A 24,206-nucleotide genomic window follows, 5' to 3' on the forward strand; every position below is an offset into this window, starting at 1 on the left:
ATTAATATAAATATTAATTAAATTTCTTATTAATTTTTAATTACTTTCAGTGCACATTTAGTTCACATCGGAATTCTTACAATATAATTAATTTGGCTTTAAAATGAAAAAAACTTAATTTTGAACAAACTTAACTCACACATAAAAATTCAAAAGGCAAATTTACCAACTCCATATCTTACCAATTAAAAATTTCGAAACCTTTTAGAAAAGCATTTGATACAAACTTTACAAAAGGTAATTATTACCCTTATATTTTTAATTCTTTATTAACAGCATTTAATATAAAATTAACAAAAAATAACTATTATTCTTCTAATGTTTAATTTTTTATTAATATTATTTAAATATTTAAAAAATTCAGTAAACTTTTTCACCAGTTAATATTATATTAAATTACTCTTTAAACTTATAAGGATGATTTTTTGACGGTAAAATTTAAAAGTGACCCCCTCAGGGTATAAACCTGAGATAATATTAATATTATATTTTCATTTCCAAATGAAAATATAGGATACTTGGCTTTGAACATACCTTTAAAATAATAAGTTCAAAGCACAAAAATACTTGATTGTCTGGCCAAAAGCATGAATTAAAAAAAAAAAAAAAACCAACAACAACAACTAAGATAAGGAAGAAACCCCAGGAAACATGTTTAGTCAACTTCCTCAATCTTCGGACCAGCACCGCTGCCACCTGCAGGTGCATCATCATCCATTCCACCGCCCATGTCACCTCCCGCACCCTGATACATCTTAGCAATGATGGGGTTGCAGATGCTCTCCAATTCCTTCATCTTGTCCTCAAACTCATCAGCTTCAGCTAACTGGTTGCTGTCCAACCATTGTATGGCCGACTCTATGGCATCTTCAATTTTCTTCTTATCTGCTGGAGGAAGCTTGGCACCGATCTTCTCATCCTTCACTGTGTTCCTCATGTTGTATGCATAATTCTCCAATGCGTTCTTGGCCTCAACCTTCTTCTTGTGTTCCTCATCCTCAGACTTGTATTTTTCTGCCTCTTGAACCATTTTTTCTATCTCGTCCTTGGAAAGTCTTCCCTTGTCATTGGTGATGGTGATCTTGTTCTTCTGTCCGGTTGTCTTGTCTTCCGCGGAGACATTCAAGATCCCATTGGCATCAATGTCAAAGCACACTGTGATCTGTGGTACACCCCTTGGAGCAGGAGGAATGCCAGAGAGCTCGAATTTACCGAGCAAGTTGTTATCCCTTGTCCTTGTTCTTTCTCCCTCATATACCTGGATCAAGACGCCAGGCTGGTTGTCGGAATAGGTAGAGAACACCTGCTCCTTCTTGGTGGGGATGGTGGTGTTCCTGGGAATCAATACAGTCATAACACCACCAGCAGTTTCCAAACCAAGAGAGAGAGGAGTGACATCCAACAAAAGGAGGTCCTGCACCTTCTCATTACCCTCACCACTCAAGATAGCTGCCTGGACAGCAGCACCATAAGCAACAGCTTCATCAGGGTTGATGCTCTTGCAAAGCTCCTTGCCATTAAAGAAGTCCTGCAGAAGTTGCTGGACCTTGGGAATTCTCGTTGAGCCACCAACAAGCACAACATCATGTACAGAGCTCTTGTCCATCTTGGCATCTCTCAAACACTTCTCAACTGGTTCCATACATTTTCTGAATAAATCCATGTTAAGTTCCTCGAACCTGGCACGAGTGATGGTGGAGTAGAAGTCAATACCCTCATACAACGAATCAATCTCAATAGTGGTCTGAGCAGTTGACGAGAGAGTTCTCTTAGCACGTTCACAGGACGTCCTCAGCCTCCTGAGAGCTCTGGGGTTGCCACTGATGTCCTTCTTGTTCTTTCTCTTGAACTCCTGAACAAAGTGGTTCACCATTCTATTATCAAAATCTTCACCACCAAGATGTGTGTCTCCAGCTGTGGCCTTCACCTCAAAGATACCCTCCTCAATGGTGAGAAGGGAAACATCGAACGTACCACCACCAAGATCAAAAATCAAGACATTCTTCTCACCAACACTGGTGGCTTTCTTGTCAAGACCATATGCAATGGCAGCAGCTGTGGGCTCATTGATGATACGCATCACATTAAGACCAGCAATCACACCAGCATCCTTGGTGGCCTGACGCTGTGAGTCATTGAAGTAGGCAGGGACAGTAACCACAGCATTCTTGACGGCGGAGCCAAGGTAAGCCTCAGCAATCTCACGCATTTTCATAAGCACCATGGAGGAGATCTCCTCAGCAGCAAATTGCTTTTCCTCGCCTTTGTATGCAACAACAATCATGGGCTTGTCACCAGGACCAGGAATGACCTTGAATGGCCACAATTTGATGTCACTCTGAACAGAGGCATCGCTGAATCTCCTTCCAATCAACCTCTTCGCATCTGTAATATCAATTCTAAATTTAGTATGAAAAATAACACTAAGGTCGGGCAACAGAAAGGCCTTACAGATTGCACAAGAATAATGAAAAAAAAAATCAATTAAAAACAAAGGAACACCCATTATTACATTTGTGAGATTAAATATTAAAATTGGCTTTTTTAATATTTTCTTTATATAAAAGCGAATATAGTTAACAAAGACAAATACAAATTTTTGTTTGGTATCAAAAAATAATTAGATGCGAATTTCAATTTCAGACATAAATTCAATAACGCATCTCAAACATCTTCATAAGTAAGTCAACGAAAAGATGCATATATCGCTAAACAGCGCTGAACAGAGGGCACAGTCGTTCAAAAACAGTATCGTTAAGCTTCAGATTTGTTACAGATTAAGCAGAGTATGGTATTAAATAGCAAATTATACATAAATTTGAAAAAAAAAAAAAAGCAACACGCATCTAACAAATTTTGTTTTTAAGCTACTAGAAGACAGATTCCTAATTCATATAAGAAATCAGATCACAAGAACTAACGCTGGTTAAAACGCCACACCACATAGAAATCACTTAAAAAAAAAAAAAAAAACAACGATCTTCTACCTAAGCAGGCACACGTAGGCATTCCACGAACAAGATCAACAAAGTAACGCCCTAGATCTAATCTGCCAAACAGATCTACGAGTAAAAGTTCAAGGAGTTGCAGATCTTACCAAAAACGGTGTTTATGGGGTTCATGGCGACCTGATTCTTAGCTGCATCACCGATCAAACGCTCTGTATCAGTGAATGCAACATAAGACGGCGTCGTTCTGTTCCCTTGATCATTAGCGATGATCTCCACACGATCATGTTGCCACACGCCTACGCAAGAGTACGTGGTACCAAGATCAATACCGATCGCTGGACCCTCTCCTTTACCTGTCATTATTTCAAGCCTTTTCTCTTCAAGCTCTGTTCTGTCAACGGATATATTGAGAATGCACGAAGAAGAAGAAGAAGACGAAAGGCAAAGAGCAACCACAAAGAACTAGGGTTTCACGTGGTGGATACCTTCGTAAGGAGTGCATTATATAGTGATTATTGTTAAATTTCCAGAGTGTTCCATTCCTACAGTTTGGCAGCCGTTGGATCCTTGGAAATATAATTGACGGTTTCAGATTGCTTCCATCTTTTGGCGCGGAATTTTCGTGTGCCGGTATCTCGTCTGTCTTCATTTCACATTGCACTGCAAGTTTCCACCGAAAGACCCACTTTTTTATGATTTGTTTTCAGCTGTTGGATTTGAGTTTATTTCAAATAATCGAATGGCTGTAGTCTTGGGCCATTAGGTATATTCGCTGAGTGGAATATTCGGTATTGTGAGCATAAAGATCTTGCATGTATACCGTTGATGGAGAAGAAATTCATGGCACGCGGTCACATGGTAACGTTTGTGGTGTTTTTAATTTGGTCTGTCACCGTCTAGAAAGATTCTAAAAGTTGCAAGAGGACTTTTTATTTGCTGGCCGTTGGCCGGCGAGCAATTAATCTTGCAATCTATATTTTGTATAAAATTGATATAATAGAATAATAAACTAGTTAACAAAATTATTCTAAAATATAAATAAAATTTAATTTTATAAAATCTATTACTATTTATTTATAATTTTATAATTATTTTATCAATTCATTTATATATATTTATGTGAAACTAGTTTTTTAAACGCACGCAAATTTTTTATGTGTAATTGTTATAAATTAATTTTAATTATGATTAGGTTATTGTGATTAAATTTAATTATTTTTAACTAATATTAATATTAATATTAATAAACTTTTTTTTAACTTAAAAGTAGGGCTGTACATAATTTTTGAGAATCTAAATCGAATTGAATCGAATCAAAATAAAAAAAAAATTGAAATTAAAAAAGAACCGTTATTATAGAAATCGAATCAAACTAAACTTATTTTATTATTTTAGTTTAGTTTCGATTCTTTATCAAAAACTAATAGAACTGATTTTACACATAGGCTTTTTAATATTTTTTAAATATATTATATAGTTTTAAATATATATATATATATATATATATATGTGTGTGTGTATGTAATAAAATCACCTTTTAGTCATGTAGTATGCGAAAAATATTTATAAGATAGTAGAATATATTTATTAAGATGTATATTATAAAGTAATTTAATTTATGAATATGTTAATTTATGTGATTGAATTATGATCCACTCAAAATGTCAGTAATGCGATCCGAATAAAATATTTTACGAAATTTATGGTGATAGTGGAGAGTCAGAGAGCATGAGTCTAGCCAATATTTAGAAGTAAACATTAATCATTAAATTCACTAAGTTTAAAATTACGTTAACTATATTTTTTTTTATTTTAAAATATTTAATTATAATGTACAAAGTTTTTATCAACAAAATCCACTATATTAAAATTAAATTTATTTTTAATACTTATTATTGTGAATAGAAATCTAAACTAGTAAAAATTATATATTATCCAACAAAGTTTTAATTTTAAAGAGTTATATGAAAATATAACAAATAATCTTCTAAAACCCAAAACCTAAAATTATGTAGTTTTGATACATTATTAACCCTAACCCATATAATATACCACTAACCCATGAGCAATAGCCACCTCCATCATTTTCATCTCTCCTTCTCTTTATTCTCAACTCTAAGAAATTCCTTTATTTTTTTTCTTCATTAATATCCCGAATTTTTAAATAATTATTTTATATGTAAATTATAATATTTTATTATATTAAATATAATGAAAATTAAATTGGAATTTTCTAGATTTTTAAAATTGGGTTAGATTTTCTTGAGACAATAAACTTTATCGATTTTTAAAAATTAATTTAAAGACCATGTGGAAAATTTAAAATTATATTTGGACTCCACTAATTTTTATGAACTTTCTATAATTTTTTAGGAAATTTCGGGCCTTGTTTTGGGTCTCAGAGTAGAGTAAAAATTTAATTTTGATTACCCTGAATCAAACTGGTTGAATTAAACCAGACCGAATTGAACCAATCGAATTGGACAGGTCTTCTCCTTTTCTCCCCTCCCTCCCTTGCGCGATCTGCCTTCCCCTTTTTTTCTTTTTTTTCTCTCTCCTCTCCCCTCCCCACCGCTAACTGACCACCCCCAACCCTCCCCCACATGCCAGCGCCCCTCTAGATCCCTTCCCTGTCGTCGACCGCACGTCTAGATTACCCGAAAATGGGTCAAAAAAACCTGTCTCTCATCGTGTGACTTTTTGACTTCCATGGCCAATTTCAGTCAATTCGGCTACCAATTGGACCGGGTCTAGTCCCAATCGTGTTCTACTCTTCGAGATCTTTCTAAAGATATCAAGAACACAAATTTTCGTCGAGCGGTTTGTCCGAATTAAGCCCGAAAATTTTTAGCCCATTTCGACTTTTGAGCTAAATTTCCTCCAAAGCGGGAACCCCCACGGGAATTCCGAAACCACCAGCACGCTTCACTCGGCGAGAGCTTTGCAACAATGTAAATTTCAAATTTTTTGGACACTGAAATTTTTGTGAGTCCCACAAATTTTGCAGTATTTTTTTTCGGGCCTTTATTGAGCTTATTTAATTAAATAAAAATTATATTCTAACTCTTGGTGTTGTGGGTTTCGCGTAGGCATTCTCATTTTGTGGAAATTTCACTGGCACCCAAGTCTGTATTTTTGGGCCGGATAGACAAGTTGCCAGGCCTACTTCAAAAGTTGGTCAATAATACAGTCCATCCCACCATTTTCAGATGCCCTAGACCTGTTCCAAACATCAGAATCAGCGTAAGTAAACGCAAACTCCGAATTGCTTTATTTACCTAATATAGAGTTTTGGATAAAAATTCATAAAATATTCATGGGTAGCTAGAAAATTATAATTCTTATTGTAATAGCTTAATAGCATCGTTAAGGACAGCGGGGCATAATTATAGAATTTTGGAAGTTAGTTTAGCTGGTTTTTGCAAAATATTAATTTTAAGCTTTATAGCTGAATTGTCTAGATACTTGAAATTTGTTTGGTTTGGCAGGCCTAGAAGGGGCTGTGTGACGTTATTGAGATGTGGACTTAAGGCCTTTAGTTATAGAAGTATTGTTTGAGCTACTTTGCAGATTGAGTAGGTCTTAGAAATAGGAAAAACTCTACCAGCTTTTTAGCATAAATTAGGGTATCTTTTGACTTTTAAAACTCTTATTTTATATTAGTGCTAATAAATTTTATAATATAATTATTTAGGTAATTATAGTCAGCCTTCTTCCTCTATTCAATCGCCACAGTAATTATTGATTGATCTGTGAGTAGATATTGATTTTATTTATAATTTCAATATTATTGTATATTCAAGGCATGTTCATGCATTCACTTATAAATATATGTATATAGCTAAATCTTAGGTATAGTTTGTATTGCATCTTTATTTGATGAAATTATTATGGGTGTCGCCTTAAGGTAATTTGGAGCTGTATGCGTGTGTCGGCATGCGTGTGGTATGATATTGGATATGGGTAGGACGGGTAGAACTGCTGGAGCTTGACTCGCTGGGACCCAATTCTTTTTGTGGATAAGTCATGGTGAGTACAGCTTTAAGTTGATCTCGCTTACCTCTGTATTTGAATTATTAAGAGAAAGTCCGGCTTGAGTTGATCTCGCTGGCAGGTATTGGATTAAGAGTGTTGTATAGGAGATTGACTCCTATACTTATATATAGTGATCTGACACACAGGTGTGTGAGTGCTCCAAATTATCTTTTGTGCGAGTATTATTTGAATTTGGTTGAATATGTTTGTATATGTTACATTTCATACTTAGGAATGTATTAGCCTGAGATAGTTATATAAATTATATTTAAAATCAATATCTTATTCTATGAGTCAAACGCTCACTCTTGTTCAACTATTTTTCCTCAGGTGATAGGAGAATTCTTTGAGATTAACCTACTTCCTTTCTCGCAGGTTTAGCAGCAGCCATTTAATTGTATTTTCCTTTTTTAGTTTTTAATCTAGAAGCTCCGCATACGCTAGAAACATTTTAATCTTGTTTGGACTATAATAATTCATTTCTTTTAAAGTTGTAAATCTATAATATGGACATGTGAGATGTGTGAAATAGATATATGTGACACCCCTTACCCGTCTACAGTATATCTGAGTAAGATATGTCACACGGTGTACCGGAACACTCTACTTTATCTCAATCATTTTTAGTCTTCCTTAATTTACTTTTACCATAGTTTTGAATATAATTTATGAAATATAATTCATTTAAGTCATTTATTGAAATTATAATTTATTTGAGGTTCCGAAAATTTTATAGAAAATCCGGCAGAATATCGGCTAAAAATGGAAAAAACAGTTCTTCGGAACCTGTGAAAAACACTTCCAATAATCATATTCAATCATTCTCAAACTCCAATATCAAAATCTTAATATGTTTTTCAACAACATTTCCATTTCTCAATCATTCATCTCATGTAATAATCATGTAAAAGTCATAAATAAATATTCACTTTTCCATTCACAAACACAATTTCCATTATTTACATGAACATCAAAATATATTACATAAGTTTCAATTACACAAAAGAAAATAAAAGTTTGTTACAAAATACCAAAATGAAACCCAGTGTCCTACCAATGCACTGAAGATGGTGAGGTGACACGGATACTATGCAAAACTGCAAGAGGTCTCACCCAGCCTGTGGTCTACTGGGCTCTCGGTCAGTATCTCCAGAACCTACGTGTGGCAAAAGCAACGCGCTAAGCAATAATGCTTAGTGGTGCCAATAATAAAATAAAAAGAAATAACAGGAAGTAAATATGCAGTGAATGTATCGGTGTCTTATTATAAATAAATTTTCGATGAATATTTGTAGTCTTACTTATTTTGTACTTGTTATATTCATTATTTCATTAAATTTATCCACTTTCATTTTTGGTTGCCCAAGTAACCTATCTTCGACGATCGGATCGATAAACGGGTAAACTGGCACTGGGTATCTAGTACCTCGGGCCGTCACACCATCGGTCACATATGCATCTCCCGGTGTGCAACAGAACAGCTAATAAGCTGTAATAATAATAGGCACAAGGCCAAATATCAACACAATGTCAGAATGGCTAAAAGCCATGAAATCACAGAATGGCATAATGCCATGTGCAGTACTGCTAACTGAACCCTATTGGCATGCTAAACTATCCAAACCAATCTTGTTAGGTATACTAGGGCATTTGATACTTTTGAATTTTATAATTTTTGAATTTCAAGTTTTGGTGTTGCTATTCCCTTCATTAGTCAACAAAAATGTTGACTTTTGCATAGAAAATAGGTACATTGGTTTTAACACTCCCAACATACCACATTTTACATTCAAAATTTGTTGGTATTGGTTAACAATACCATTTCTAAGCTTAAAATTAATGGAGCAGAATTTTCAGTTTTCATACCCTATCTTTACTGTTCCATTAGTTGCTGTTGCAGTGGGAATTTGGAAAAATGATAAACATGAAAGTTGTTCCTTATTTTGTCTAGTTGAATTTATTTTTTTGAATCACTCCATTTGGAGTTTTGTTGCTCAAGTTATGGTCCAAAAACCACAACTGGCCGGATTGAAAATTTTCAGGGTTGACCATATCTACAAAGGTCTGATGAGGATCGCAACTCAATTGTTGGATAGGTTCTGGTCATAATTTGGGGTAGGTTTCTTCATTAAAGTTGTTGGTCTATATCTTAGCTTGTTGCTGGAAAACTTTCAGGTCAATTGGGCCATTCTACAATGAGTTATGGCCAAATGAATAATCACTGTTCATTTGGTCATTCTGCAGAAACTGGTTGCAGGACACCCGGATTGGGGCAAGTTTTTGGTCTACTTGATTTGGTCTTATGGGCATAGTTTCTTCACCAAAGTTGTGCCATTATGTGTCTAGTTTCATGTCCAATTGGCCAAACACCAATTGAACTTACACAGCCCAAGTTATGGCTGTCCAAACAGGCTGGACTCACAACCACCCTGCAAGTCTCACTAGGCAGCATACCAAATTAGTTTTCTAATGCTACAATTCACTCCAAGTTATGGTCAAATTACCTCAAATGGTCACTAATTGACCATTAAAACTTTAGTTTGTGTCCATTTTCATCCACCACCAAAATTAAATTTTAAAACCCTAACCCTAATTGTCCAAGCCTCCAATTCATGCATCTTACTCCTAATTTGCTATACTAATCATATAATTTATAAGAGGGGCAGCTAATATGTCACTTTAACCAAAGAATTCTCCTAACTCTAACTCATGTCAAGGCTGCCAAAATTTCATGAAATATAACCATGCTTCATTAATTCAATTTTCATCAAATTTTCAACTTAACTTAGCTCAAATTCATGATTAGAAATGTATAAAAGCAAAGTATATGGCACTAACCTTAGTAGGGTAGAGTTTTCTCTTATTAATTCTTCACTTTCTTTGGCTTTCTTGGCAGCCAAACACTTGCTTAAGATGTAGAGACAAATTTTATTGAAGTGGACTTAGGGTTTTAAGTGAGATTTGGGTGGGTTATAAAGCTTTGGTAAGCTTTCAATGGTGGAATGGTTATGGAGTTTGAGGGATACGGGAAGGTGATGGGCTGCTGGATTTTTATGAGTTTTTTGCTGTATTCTATCCACATTTTATTAGTTAATTTAAGTGTTGATTAAATATGATTGGTGGGTAAGTGTTTAATGACATCATATGATGTCATAATTGGTATTTTCTTTCATTTTTTTTCTTCTCTTCTCTACTCATTTTCAATTTAATTTTTAGCATTATTTATTCACATTTTATATTATAATAATTATTTACTTAACTGGACAAGTCGGCCAAAAATCACCTCTGAAGGCGAAATGACCAAAATGCCCTCCGTTTGGCTCAACGGGCCAAAATTGTCTGTACCGATTGAAAAATTTTTCTAAATATTTTCTTGGAATTCTAATGCCATAGGAACCTCAATGAACCTTCTCTGGAGTCCCAAAAATTATTTTATGAATTTTCTCTCTGGTCTAGGGCTCCTAGTTGCGAGAACCGCAACTTCCTACTGGGTTACTCATCGCTTGGGCATCGGCTCATTTTACTTGGTTGTATTTTATTTCTAAATTTTTTTTTAAATTTTTTGTATTAATATTTGAGTTAATTATGGTTCCTCACTTTAGTTTAAATATTTTTTTCGGACGTTCTAGCTGTCCGGACCGACACTGGTCACCGGAACAGTAGAATGTACGGAGTTGCTACAGGGAGGGTGTTATAACTCTTCCCCTCTAATTTAAATTTCGTCCTCGAAATTTACCTGATGCAAACAGTTGAGGGAACTGTTGCCTCATCGTCTCTTCACTTTCCCAAGTTGCCTCTTCGGTGTTGTGGTGCCTCCAAAGCACTTTCACCAGTGGAATCTGCTTATTCCTCAACTCTTTTACTTCCCGAGCCAGGATTCGTATGGGTTCTTCTTCATATGTCAAATCCGGTTGTACTTCAATTTCTTCCATGGAGATGACATGTGAAGGATCTGAGCGATATCTTCTTAGCATAGATACGTGGAAAACATTGTGGATCTTGTCCAGCTCTGGTGGTAAAGCTAGCCTATAGGCCACTGGACCCACACGTTCAATGATTTCATATGGGCCAATGAACCTAGGGCTTAACTTACCTTTTCTTTCAAATCTCAGTACCTTCTTCCACGGTGACACCTTGAGGAACACTTTATCTCCAACCGCATATTCTATTTCTTTTCGCTTCAAGTCGGCATAGGATTTCTCATCATGCGAGGCAACCTTCGATTGGCTTTGATTAGTTTTACTTTCTCCTCGCCTATTTCACTGTGTCCGCCCTACCGTTTGTCTTCACCCAATTCACCAAAGACACCGAGTTCTACATTTCCTCCCATACAATGCTTCATACGGGGCCATTTGGATACTAGCTTGGTAGCTATTGTTGTATGCAAATTCTGCCAGTGGGAGGTATCTATCCCAACTTCCCTCAAACTCAATGACACAACTCCTCAGCATATCCTCAAGGACCTGACATATATTTCATGTTATTATTATCATTTTAGTTCAATATTTGTATTAATTCAATTGGTTCAATTGTTTACCCGATTACTCTTTTCTCGATTGCCCATCCGTCTGAGGATGGAAAGTCATCTTGAAGTGGAGTTGTGTACCCAAGGACTCATGCAACTTCTTCCAAAATCTTGATGTAAACCTTGGGTCTCGATCAGATATGATGGAAAGTGGAATTCCATGCAATCTAACTATCTCACTGATATACAATTCTGCTAATTTCTCTAGTGAGTAGTCAGTCCTAACTGGCAGAAAGTGTGCTGATTTCGTCAATCTATCCACTATCACCCATACTGCATCATGTTTCTTCTAGGTGAGAGGTAGACCACTTACAAAATTCATGGTGACCCGATCCCATTTCCATTCAGGTATGCGTATAGGCTGTAGCAAACCTGATGGAACTTGATGTTCTGCCTTGACTTGCTGACATGTCAAGCATTTAACATAGTCAGCTATGTCCTTCTTCATACCAGGCCACCAATACTGAAGCTTTAGATCATGATACATCTTTGTACTTCCTGGGTGCATAGCATAAACACTGGTATGTGCCTCTTTCAGAATACTGGCTTTCAATTCCCCATTATCTGGTACACATACTCTTCCTTTATAGTAGAGACACCCATCTGCTTACCTCATAGTCGCTGCTTTTCCTCCGAGATTTTGCTCATAATAGCCATTAATTTTTCATCCGCCTTTTGCCCATCTAAAATCATGTTAGCAGGTTTGGCCTCACTTGCAACTCACCCAAAATAGCTCTATCTCGAACCAAAGATAGACGGGCATTCAATGATCTCAAAGTCGTGATGGACTTTTCGCTCAAAGCATCAAGAACTACATTTGCCTTCCTGTGATGGTAGTCAATTACACAATCATAGTCCTTTAGGAACTCAATCCATCATCTCTGTCTAAGGTTGAGCTCCTTCCGGGTTGGCAAGTATTTCGTGCTTTTGTGGTCCGTAAATGTAGCACTTTTCACCATATAAGTAATGCCTCCATATCTTCAAGGCGAAGATAATTGCCGCAAGCTCTAGATCATGGGTAGGGTAATTGCTCATGTGGCCTTAGCCGTCTGGAAGCATAAGCGACCACCTTTCCTCTTGCATCAATACACACCCTAACCCATTATGAGAGGCATCACCGTAGACCACAAAGTCCTTTCTCGACACCGGCCGTGTTAACACCGTGCCTCTCACAACATAGCCTTCAATCTCTCAAACTGGTCCGACACTTGTCATTCCAACAAATATGACATTCTTGTGTAACAACTTGGTCATTGGAGCAAATATTAAGGAAAATCCTTCACAAATCTCTGTAATACCCAAATAGCCCCAAGAAACTTCGACTCAGTTGTATTCTGGGAGGCTTCCATTCCATCATCGCTTCTATTTTCTTAGGATCCACTTAATCCCATCACCGACACTATGTGTCCAAGGAATGCAATTTCATTTAACTAAGTCACACTTGGACAACTTAGCATACAGCCTTCTTTTCTCTCGTGGTTTGCGTAACAATCCTCAAATGCTCATCATGTTCTTCACTGGTCTTGGAATACACCAAAATATCATCAATAAAGACCACTATGAACCGATCTAAGTGTGGATGGAAGATACGGCTCATAAGGTCCATGAATGCCGCTGGTGCATTTGTTAGGTCAAAGGGCATCATTAGGAACTCATAATGCCCATATCGGGTCCTGAATGCAGTCTTTGGCACATCTACATCCTTCACCCTCAACTGATGATACCCTGATCTGAGATCAACTTAGAAAATACTCATGCTCCCTTCAACTGATCAAACAAATCATCAATTCTAGGCAACGGATATTTGTTCTTCACAGTCACTTTATTCAACTGCTGGTAATCGATGCATAACCTCAAAGTCCCATCCTTCTTTTTCACAGATAGCACTGGAGCTCCCCATGGTGACACACTGGGGCGTATGAACCCCTTATCAAGCAACTCTTGCAACTGAGTTTTCAACTCCCTCAATTCAGTGGGTGCCATCCTATAAGGAGCAATGAAAATGGGTGCTGCATCGGCAGTTGTCTCAATAGCAAATTCAACTTCCCTTCTCGTGGCAAACTGTGCAATTCTTCAGAAACACATCCGAAGTCCTCATCGTGGATATGTCACACGATCCGCTTAGCCTGCCTAGTATCCACCACATGTGCTAAGTAGGCTTCACAGCCTTTTCTCATCAGTTTTCTTGCAGCTATGGCTGAGATGACATTGGACAAGAAATCTGTCCTTTCCCCCACAACTGTGATCTCATTACCCCTATGAGTTTTCAAAGAAATCCTCTTCAGTTTACAATCAACTATTGCCTGATGACGTGACAACCAGTCCATTCCCAAAATCACGTCAAACTCATGGAAAGGCAACTCAATCAGGTCTGCCAAGAATTCATACTCCTGAATCCTTAACGGGCAACCCTTGTATACTTTGTTCACCACTACACTGTGGCCCAATGGATTAGTGACCAGAATGTCTTGGTCACTCTCCCCTACTAATATCCCGCTTTCTATAGGTAAGTTGATGCAGATGTATGAATGAGTGGATCCTGGATCCACCAATACATGCACAAATGTATTGCAGAGGGAGAACGTACCCCTGATGACGTCCGAGGCATCTTGCTCCTCCTGAGCTCTCATGGCATAGGCTATGGCAGGTGGTCTGCTCTCAGGCCTCTCTGCTGGCTCAAATGCAGGCCTTTGTGATGGTCCCACTGCCTCAGATTTGCCAGATTTCCTACCCCTTTGTGGTGCAGGAGTAGGTCTGTCTGCTTGTGTTGGAGCAGCTGTAGTAGTTCTGCGTGGACAGTTCCTCAACTGATGCTCTGTTGACCCACACCTTAAGCAGGCACCAGTCACTCTCCAACAATCCCCCTTATACCACTAAATGTGACACCCCTTACTCGTCTACAGTATATCCGAGTAAGATATGTCACACGGTGTACCGGAACACTCTACTTTATCTCAATCATTTTTATTCTTCCTTAATTTACTTTTACCATAGTTTTGAATATAATTTATGAAATATAATTCATTTAAGTCATTTATTGAAATTATAATTTATTTGAGGTTCCGAAAATTTTATAGAAAATCCGGCAGAGTACCGGCTAGAAATGGAGAAAACAGTTCTTCGGAACCTGTGAAAAACATTTCCAATAATCATATTCAATCATTCTCAAACTCCAATATCAAAATCTCAATATGTTTTTCAACAACATTTCCATTTCTCAATCATTCATCTCATGTAATAATTATGTAAAAGTCATAAATAAATATTCACTTTTCCATTCACAAACACAATTTCCATTATTTACATGAACATCAAAATACATTACATAAGTTTCAATTACACAAAAGAAAATAAAAGTTAGTTACAAAATACCAAAATGAAACCTAGTGTCCTACCAATGCACTGAAGATGGTGAGGTGACACGGATACTATGCAAAACTGCAGGAGGTCTCACCCAGCCTGTGGTCTACTGGGCTCTCGGTCAGTATCTCTAGAACCTACGCGTGGCAAAAGCAACGCGCTAAGCAATAATGCTTAGTGGTGCCAATAATAAAATAAAAAGAAATAACAGGAAGTAAATATGCAGTGAATATATCGGTGTCTTATTACAAATAAATTTTCGATGAATATTTGTAGTCTTACTTATTTTGTACTTGTTATATTTATTATTTCATTAAATTTATCCACTTTCATTTTTGGTTGCCCAAGTAACCTATACCGACGATCGGATCGATAAACGGGTAAACCGCACCGGGTATCTAGCACTCGTGCCGTCACACCATCGGTCACATATGCATCTCCTGGTGTGCAACAGAACAGCTAATAAGCTGTAATAACAATAGGCACAAGGCCAAATATCAACACAATGTCAGAATGGCTAAAAGCCATGAAATCAAAGAATGGCATAATGCCATGTGCAGTACTGCTAACTGAACCCTATTGGCATGCCAAACTATCCAAACCAATCTTGTTAGGTATACTAGGACATTTGATACTTTTGAATTTTACAATTTTTGAATTTCAAGTTTTGGTGTTACTATTCCCTTCATTAGTCAACAAAAATGTTGACTTTTGCATAGAAAATAGGTACATTGGTTTTAACACTCCCAACATACCACATTTTACATTCAAAATTTGTTGGTATTGGTTAACAATACCATTTCTAAGCTTAAAATTAATGGAGCAGAATTTTCAGTTTTCATACCCTATTTTTACTGTTCCATTAGTTGTTGTTGCAATGGGAATTTGGAAAAATGATAAACATGAAAGTTGTTCCTTATTTTGTCTAGTTGAATTTATTTTTTTGAATCACTCCATTTGGAGTTTTGTAGCTCAAGTTATGGTCCAAAAACCACAACTGGCCGGATTGAAAATTTTCAGGGCTGACCATATCTACAGTGCAGTGAATAGTGACTGCAACTCAATTGTTGGATAGGTTCTGGTCATAATTTGGGGTAGGTTTCTTCATGAAAGTTGTTGGTCTATATCTTAGCTTGTTGCTGGAAAAATTTCAAGTCAATTGGGCCATTCTACAATGAGTTATGGCCAAATGAACAATCACTATTCATTTGGTCATTCTGCAGAAACTGGTTGCAGGACACCCGGATTGGGGCAAGTTTTTGGTCTACTTGGTTTGGTCTTATGGGCATGGTTTCTTCACCAAAGTTGTGCCATTATGTGTCTAGTTTCATATCCAATTGGCCAAACACCAATTGAACTTACACAGCCCAAGTTATGGCTGTCCAAACAGGCTGGACTCACAGCCACCCTGCAAGTCTCACTAGGCAGCATACCAAATTAGTTTTCTAATGCTACAATTCACTCCAAGTTATGGTCAAATTACCTCAAATGGTCACTAATTGACCATTAAAACTTTAGTTTGTGTCCATTTTCATCCACCACCAAAATTAAATTTCAAAACCCTAACCCTAATTGTCCAAGCCTCTAATTCATGCATCTTACTCCTAATTTGCTATACTAATCATATAATTTATAAGAGGGGCAGCTAATATGTCACTTTAACCAAAGAATTCTCCTAACTTTAACTCATGTCAAGGCTGCCAAAATTTCATGAAATATAACCATGCTTCATTAATTCAATTTTCATCAAATTTTCAACTTAACTTAGCTCAAATTCATGATTAGAAATGTATAAAAGCAAAGTATATGGCACTAACCTTAGTAGGGCAGAATTTTCTCTTGTTAATTCTTCACTTTCTTTGGCTTTCTTGGCAGCCAAACACTTGCTTAAGATGTAGAGACAAATTTTATTGAAGTGGACTTAGGGTTTTAAGTGAGATTTGGGTGGATTATAAAGCTTTGGTAAGCTTTCAATGGTGGAATGGTTATGGAGTTTGAGGGATATGGGAAGGTGATGGGCTGCTAGATTTTTATAAGTTTTTTGCTGTATTCTATCCACATTTTATTAGTTAATTTGAGTGTTGATTAAATATGATTGGTGGGTAAGTGTTTAATGACATCATATGATGTCATAATTGGTATTTTCTTCCATTTTTTTTCTTCTCTTCTCTACTCATTTTCAATTTAATTTTTAGCATTATTTATTCACATTTTATATTATAATAATTATTTACTTAACTGGACAAGTCGGCCAAAAATCACCTCTGAAGGCGAAATGATCAAAATGCCCTCCGTTTGGCTCAACGGGTCAAAATTGTCTGTACCGATTGAAAAATTTTTCTAAATATTTTCTTGGAATTCTAATGCCATAGAAACCTCAATGACCCTTCTCTGGAGTCCCAAAAATTATTTTATGAATTTTCTCTCGGGTCTAGGGCTCCTAGTTGCGAGAACCGCAACTTCCCACTGGGTTACCCATCGCTTGGGCATCGGTTCATTTTACTTGGTTGTATTTTATTTCTAAAATTTTTTCTAAATTTTTCTTATTAATATTTGAGTTAATTATGGTTCCTCACTTTAGTTTAAATATTTTTTTCGGACGTTCTAGCTGTCCAGACTGACACTGATCACCGAAACAGTAGAATGTACGGAGTTGCTACAGGGAGGGTGTTACAATATATGCTTTGGATGAGGGAGATGAGCTCCTATTTGATTATTTGGTTTGCTTGAGGACTGTGAGGGTGTGCTGAGCTCTCTAAATTGAAATGATTTGTAACACCCCTATGTTCATTAGTTCTATACATTTTACTGTTTCGGTGACCAGTGCCGGTTCGGACAATCAAGAGGCTTAGAACTATATTTAAGTCACCTAGAAAAATTATAAACAAAAATTAATAGAAATGATATGAAGAAAAAATTGAAATAAGAGAAACAAAGCATAAAAGGTTAAATGAGTCGGGGGTAGGGGTGTGCAAACGGTCGGTTCGGTTCCGAACCGAACCGAACCGATAAAATCGAAAACCGAAAATCAAAAATTTTAAAAATCGAACCGAACCGATTAATAAGAGAAAATCGAACCGAATCGAACCGATAAATATCGGTTTGGTTCGGTTTTAAACCGATCAAACCGAAATTTATAAAATTTCATATTTTTAACATTAAATCTAAATAATAAAAACATAAAAACAAAAAAAATTAGAAATCAAAACTCAAAAATCTTAAGGTTCGATTCGATTTTCTTTGATTTTGATTCGATTCGATTCAATTCGGTTCGATTTTCTTTGATTTCCTATACATATTAATAATTTCGGTTCGGTTCGATTTTTTTGGTTTTTTATGAACATAACCGAACCGAACCGATTAAAATTTAAAACGAACCGATTGAACCGAATTGAATCAGTTCGGTTCAGTTTTTCGGTTTAAACCGAAAACTGCTCTCGCCACAGCGATGGGTGACCATACCAGGAAGTGACTGCGAGACCAATTGTTGCCTTATTTTCGAGTGGGACACTGTGACACCCCAGGTTTAAGAATAATTGCAAAGCTAGGGAAATTGTGAAAACTACAGAAAAGAGTTGAAAATAAGGTCAAATAATTAGATCAGGGTTTAGGAAGCAATACAGTGTTATTGAAAAATCGGATCAGACCAGTAAGGGGCAAAATGGTCAATTCACCCTTAGAGGTGAATTATGGCCTAAATGTCCATTAAAATGTAGAAAATTAAAAATTTGAAAGATAGATTTAAATTGAAGAGGTGAATGGAAAGAAAAGAAAAAGATTATTACATCACCATGAGATGGAATGACACAATAAAGAAATTTTAATTAATTTAATTAATATAAGGAAAGTATAAAAGTGAGATAAATACAAAATAAAAAGAAAAAAAAAATTCTTCCACAATCACCAAACCCGTCGGCCACATCTCCTTCTCTCCTCACCTTCATTTCCTCAATTGTTATACACATAAAGCTCCAAATTTCTCTTCTTTCCACCATAAACCCTCAAGTTACTTGAACAAAAGCTTGCCTTTGGACCTTGATAGGAAGCTTGGCTGCCATTAAAACCAAGAACTTGAGAAGATTGGGGAGTTCCCTCTTTCCAACTCAATTTGAGTAAAATGCATAGAAATGAACTTGAATAAGTAGGAAATTATATAGAAACTCAAGAAATTGACACTGACTCAAGCCCCTATGGGTGGCCATCTTAAGCATTTTTTTCAGAGGCGGCGATGCAACTCGGATTGTCGCTTTGGTGGAGTTCAATCGCCGCAGCTAGGATTCGAACCCATATCACCTCACGGGTTTGCTACCTCTTACCAATTGAGGCTCAATTGGTAAGAGGCTAAGCAAACCCGTGAGGTGATATGGGTTCAATCCTAGCTCACAGGCGAAGGGATTGAACTCCACCAAAGCGACAAGATCGATTTGAGTTGCATCGCCGCCTCTGAGGGGCACGCCAAGAAGATGGCCACCCATAGAGGGGCTTGAGTCAGCCCACTAAGCCGGGCCGTGACAATAAAAAGGTGCAGCTCAATTGGTAAGAGGCAAAGCAAACTGGTGAGGTGATATGGGTTCGAATCCTAGCTCACAGGCAAAGGGATTGAACTCCACCAAAGCGGACAGCATCGATTTGAGTTGCATCGCCTTCAGAGGGGCACGCAGTAAGATGGCCACCCATAGAGGCTTGAGCTGGGCCCACTAAGCGGGTGTGACAACAAAAAGGTGCCTTTTATTGTCACACCCCGCTAGTGGGCCCACCAAGTTTTATTAAATAACTTCAAGTGGGCTCACTCAGCCTTTCATGGTGGCCATCTTGCGGCGCATTTCAGAGGCGATGCAATCAATGATCGCTTTGGTGGAGTTCAATCGCCTGCAGTTAGGATTCGAACCCATATCACCTCACGGATTTGCTTCGCCTCTTACCAATTGTGAGCTGCAGTTGGTAAGAGGCGAAGCAAATCCGTGAGGTGATATGGGTTCGAATCCTAGCTCTGCAGGGCGAAGGGATTGAACTCCACCAAAGCGGACAGTACCGATTTGAGTTGCATCGCCGGCCTCTAGAGGGGTACGCCGGCAAGATGGCCACCCATAGAGGGGCTTGAGTTGGGGCCCACTAAGCCGGGGTGTGACAAAATCACTCATGTATGAAGCTTCATGAAATTCGGCCAGCATGAAATTAATTAGGGTTTGATAGAATTTGTTGGAATTAAAGAGGTACTCATGCTTGATTGAGTATGTAAGAGAGATTTGTACACTTAGAATTCATGAATTATAGTCAATTGAGAAGTTAGGATTTATGGCAATTAGAAACTTAGGGGAAAAATTAGGAATTTTGGGACTTGCTGCCAATTGACCCAATTGAGGTTTAAATTGGTCAATTGGTGTCATTTGGAGTGTGATTGAATGCTTTAAATTGAGATTGAATGGTGAATGTCTAATGCCAATCTGGAAAGCCTGACCATAGTCCACTCAAATGGTCATAATTGCAACTCTGTTGCTCTAATTGGTGTGAGACCAATTGGAGATGAAAATTAAGACCCAAAGCTACAATTTTCGTGTAGAAACCCTGCCCTAAAACTGACCACAAGTGGGTGAAAAATTAGGTTAAATCCGGATTTGGTACCCTGCCCCTGTACAGAATTGACCATATGAACAGTACTTGTTCAAATGGTCATAACTTGGTGTAGAAAAGTCCAAATAACCTGATTTTTGTGGCATTGGAAAGATATGACATAGTAGAACAATTTTCATGCAGAACATAAACCCAAATTTTGCCCATAACCAAGTCAAATTGTCAACCAAAATTGGTTGCTCAAAACTGCTAGAACCAAAATGGTACCCAGAATTCTGGGTTTGAACCAATCCGGTCAGCCACCTTCGAAATAGCATAACTTGAGCTACAAAGCTCTAAATAGAGTGAGTCAAAAAGGAAATTAAATCTAAGACATTAAAGAACACCTTTGATGAAGAAAAGTTGACCAAATTCCCACTGTAGAAAGACCAATGGAACAGTACAAACAAGTGACCCAAAACTGAATTTTTGAAGTTTCACTTAGGGAGATTAGAAATTCAATTGGCAATCAATGCCAACATAATTGTGATCCAAAATGTGGTATGTGGGTGCAATTAGAGTTAACAAACCTATTTAGTATGAAAAAGTCAATATTTTGATCAATTAGTCAAATGAATAGTAATCATCAACATACCACATATAAAGAGCTCAAAACTTAGGGGAAAATTATAAGAGAAATTTAGTATGCATATACTTAGTGTTGAATTAATTGTGGAAAATGGTTTAGATGAGTATTGAGACATTTCTAATTTTGTGTTTCAGTAGAAGAAGAGACCAGAAAGGATAAGGAAAAAGTGAGTCAAGGCCCAGAGGTGACTCATATGAAGTTTGTGCATAATAAATTTTGATTTATTGTTTTCTACTTGAAAACTTGTTTAGATGTGCATTGTGAACTATTTGTATTAATTATGGGTTTCGAGAAATGCTGTGTTGCCTAATTGTTAATCGAAATTCAAAATGAAAATTTGCTTAATGTTTAAATGAAATGTTTGAATAATTTGATTTTGATTTGGTTTTGGATTCACACTTAGCATGACGGTATTATTGTTTTCCTCCTCCATTTATGGGGTTGAGATAAACTATTTTCCTCCCTCTCTGGCTTGCTAGTTGAGGTTGAGATTGGATGAGTATTCATATAGCTAGCTAGCCATCTCCCTCATTGATTTCGATTAGTGGGGTTGAGATTGCTTTGTCATGGTGTACAACACGGCATTGATAAAAAATTTTGTGTCATGACCTTAATTGTGTATGGATTGGCAACACTGTAATTTATAAATTATTTTAACAAAATGGTATTATAAAAGTTGACTTCAATCTCATGAATTATGATTGTGAAATGGTTTAAATATGTGCTTATTAATGTATGTTTTGATATTCAACATCTTTAAATTTTTATTGTGCACCACTAAGTAAAAGTTACTTAGCGATGACTTTTATTTGCTATCGCAGATAAGGGAAAGGATAAAGCAGCAGAGTGAGCTGCTCTGGTGACAGGAGGATATTTTGAGGATTTTTGTACGGGTATATTGTTTATACCCTTATAATTACTTTTGATGTAAATATTTTTGTTCATATGTATCTTTTGTATTAGTTGAGCAGTTATACAGTAAATTTTGTAATAATATTATTTTTTATTTTCTTTTTATAAATTGCAACTTGTATGTAAATTTAATTAATTGTATTGATGATGAACTTTATTGAAATGTGTTGATTTGTGTTGAGATTATGTTGAATTGAGTATTAATTGGAGTTAGGTTTGAGAAAAATTATTGGAAGTGGTTTTCTTTAAGGTTTTTGAAGAACTATTTTCTTAAAATACAGCCGGCATTCTGTCGAAATTTTTATAAAATTTGCGAAAAATTGAATTAACCAAAATGTTCACTTATGACATAAACCCCACTTAAAGGATTTTAATAATGTTTTAACATTACTTTCCAACTTAAAATGAATTGAATTTGTTTAAAATCCCTTATAGTGTATTTAATGAGTTATTAGTAGGCGAAGTTCAATAATTCATTAGGTATACTACGGGAGAATGTTATGCTTTACGGAGAGGTAAGGTGTGACATGTTTTAGTGGTATTAGAGCCATGTTTTGAAATGAGTTTTAATTATGAATTAGAATATTTTCTTGGATAAGTATAACTGCTCAAGTGTTCTTAGCTAATACATATGACATATTTGCATCATGAATATGAACTAATGGAGATAATTCTCCTTGTGTTTATTGTCAGGGAGTAGATAATTTTCTTTGAAATCTGAATGGAAGAAGGAGATCATTCCATCGAGCAATCTATTGAGGCTGAGGCACACGGGGAAGTCCCAACTCTCCAGAATGTGAGTGGGTCAGCCACTCCAGCTCCTCAGATGCCATAGTTTCCTACTCAATACTCTAGCAAATGGCTATGCTATTTCAGCAAATGGCTGGTAGTATACCCACCCAAGCCCCAATTCAAACCCCAGCAGTACAACCACAGCCTGCAGCTAGGCAATATGACAAACTAATGAAGTTTGGGGCTACTGAATTCAAGGGGACTGTGGATCCACTAGAAGCCGAGCAATGGATTGAAAGGATGGAGAGAGTATTCAAGAAGCTGCATTGTACAGAAGAACTGAAAATTTGAGTACTCCATTTCTCTACTGCAAGGGGATGCTTATGAGTAGTGGAAAACCATCCCCCACAGATTAGTTGAGCCTCCAGTCCTTATATGGTCAGTTTTTCTGAGGGAATTTCGGCAAAAATGGGTCCCTGACACATATGTGGACATGAAACTGCAGGAGTTTTTGGGGTTAAAACAAGGAGATAGATCTGTGGCCGAGTATGAAAGAGATATCTCCAGACTAAGTCACTATGCTAGAAGCCTACTTGCTACCACCAGAGATCGGTGTAAACGGTTTGAGGCTGGGTTAAGGCCTAGTCTGAGAATGCAAGTTGTGGGGTCTCGACACCAGAATTTCTCAGAGTTAATCTCATAAGCCCTAGAACTAGAGAGGATTGAAAAGGAAGGAACAGTTAAAAAGGGTTCTGAAGAGAAAGAGAAAAGTGGAAAGGTTACTGGTCAAGCTCCTGATAGTGGATCAGGAAAAAGGAAATATTTTGGGGGATCCGATTCATGCAAGTCGGGTAGAGGCAGATCTTCTGGATAGAGACCACCCCGATCCAGTCAGCAGACCCAGCAGACACCCAAAGGTGCACTATCGATCCATCTAGTGGCAGAACACACAGTGGAGTATGGTATAGAGCCACAAGAGCATATTTTAATTGTGGAGGGATCGGTCATTTTGCCAAGGACTGTACAAGTGCATGTCATTCTAGACTATCTGCTACATCAGATGGATCAGCCCAAGCTTTTACACCAAGGAGTTCACCAGCAGTTAGCAGAGGCAGAGGTAGAGGTAGGGGTAGTACACCTGAAAGTCAGAGTACAGTTAATCAGCCAGAACCCAGTGGCGCACCAGCCAGAACCCAGTGGCGCACCAGCCAGAGTGTACAAGGTGCGTTAGAGAGAGGAGGCTGAGACATCAAACATTGTAGCTGGTACTTTCTTTATCCTTGACCAAGATGCATATGTATTGTTTGATTCTAACTCCACACATTCGTATGCCAGTGTTAGTGTTATCTGTTCAGCTACTATCCCGTGTATGAAAATGGATTTTGATGTGCTAGTAACTAGTCCATTAGGCCAGGAAGTGAGGGTAAATAGGGTGTATAAGGATTGTCTTTTGGTGATCCAAGGACATACTTTTCTATCCGATTTGATAGAA

General features: G+C 37.1%; 1 protein-coding gene across 1 annotated transcript; it reads right to left on the minus strand.

The window, feature by feature from the left end:
* Positions 1 to 461: 461 nt before the first annotated feature.
* On the minus strand, positions 462 to 3,560 carry LOC110667243 (heat shock 70 kDa protein 1). The gene is made up of 2 exons (XM_021828041.2): positions 3,098 to 3,560; positions 462 to 2,385 (listed from the first exon to the last, which is right to left on the minus strand). Exons 1-2 carry the CDS (start codon positions 3,309 to 3,311, stop codon positions 656 to 658), a joined length of 1,944 nt encoding a protein of 647 aa, XP_021683733.2. The 5' UTR covers positions 3,312 to 3,560; the 3' UTR covers positions 462 to 655.
* Between the last annotated feature and the right edge of the window lie 20,646 nt (positions 3,561 to 24,206).

Source organism: Hevea brasiliensis, chromosome 5, assembly GCF_030052815.1.
Source record: "Hevea brasiliensis isolate MT/VB/25A 57/8 chromosome 5, ASM3005281v1, whole genome shotgun sequence".
Lineage (NCBI taxonomy): Eukaryota > Viridiplantae > Streptophyta > Magnoliopsida > Malpighiales > Euphorbiaceae > Hevea > Hevea brasiliensis.

Coding starts and splice junctions, on each gene's coding strand:
- LOC110667243 (XM_021828041.2), bottom strand. CDS start 3,311: ATGACAGGTAAAGGAGAGGGTCCAGCGATCGGTATTGATCTTGGTACC. Junction 2,386..3,097: donor CCCCATAAACACCGTTTTTG/GTAAGATCTGCA, acceptor TTGATATTACAG/ATGCGAAGAGGTTGATTGGA.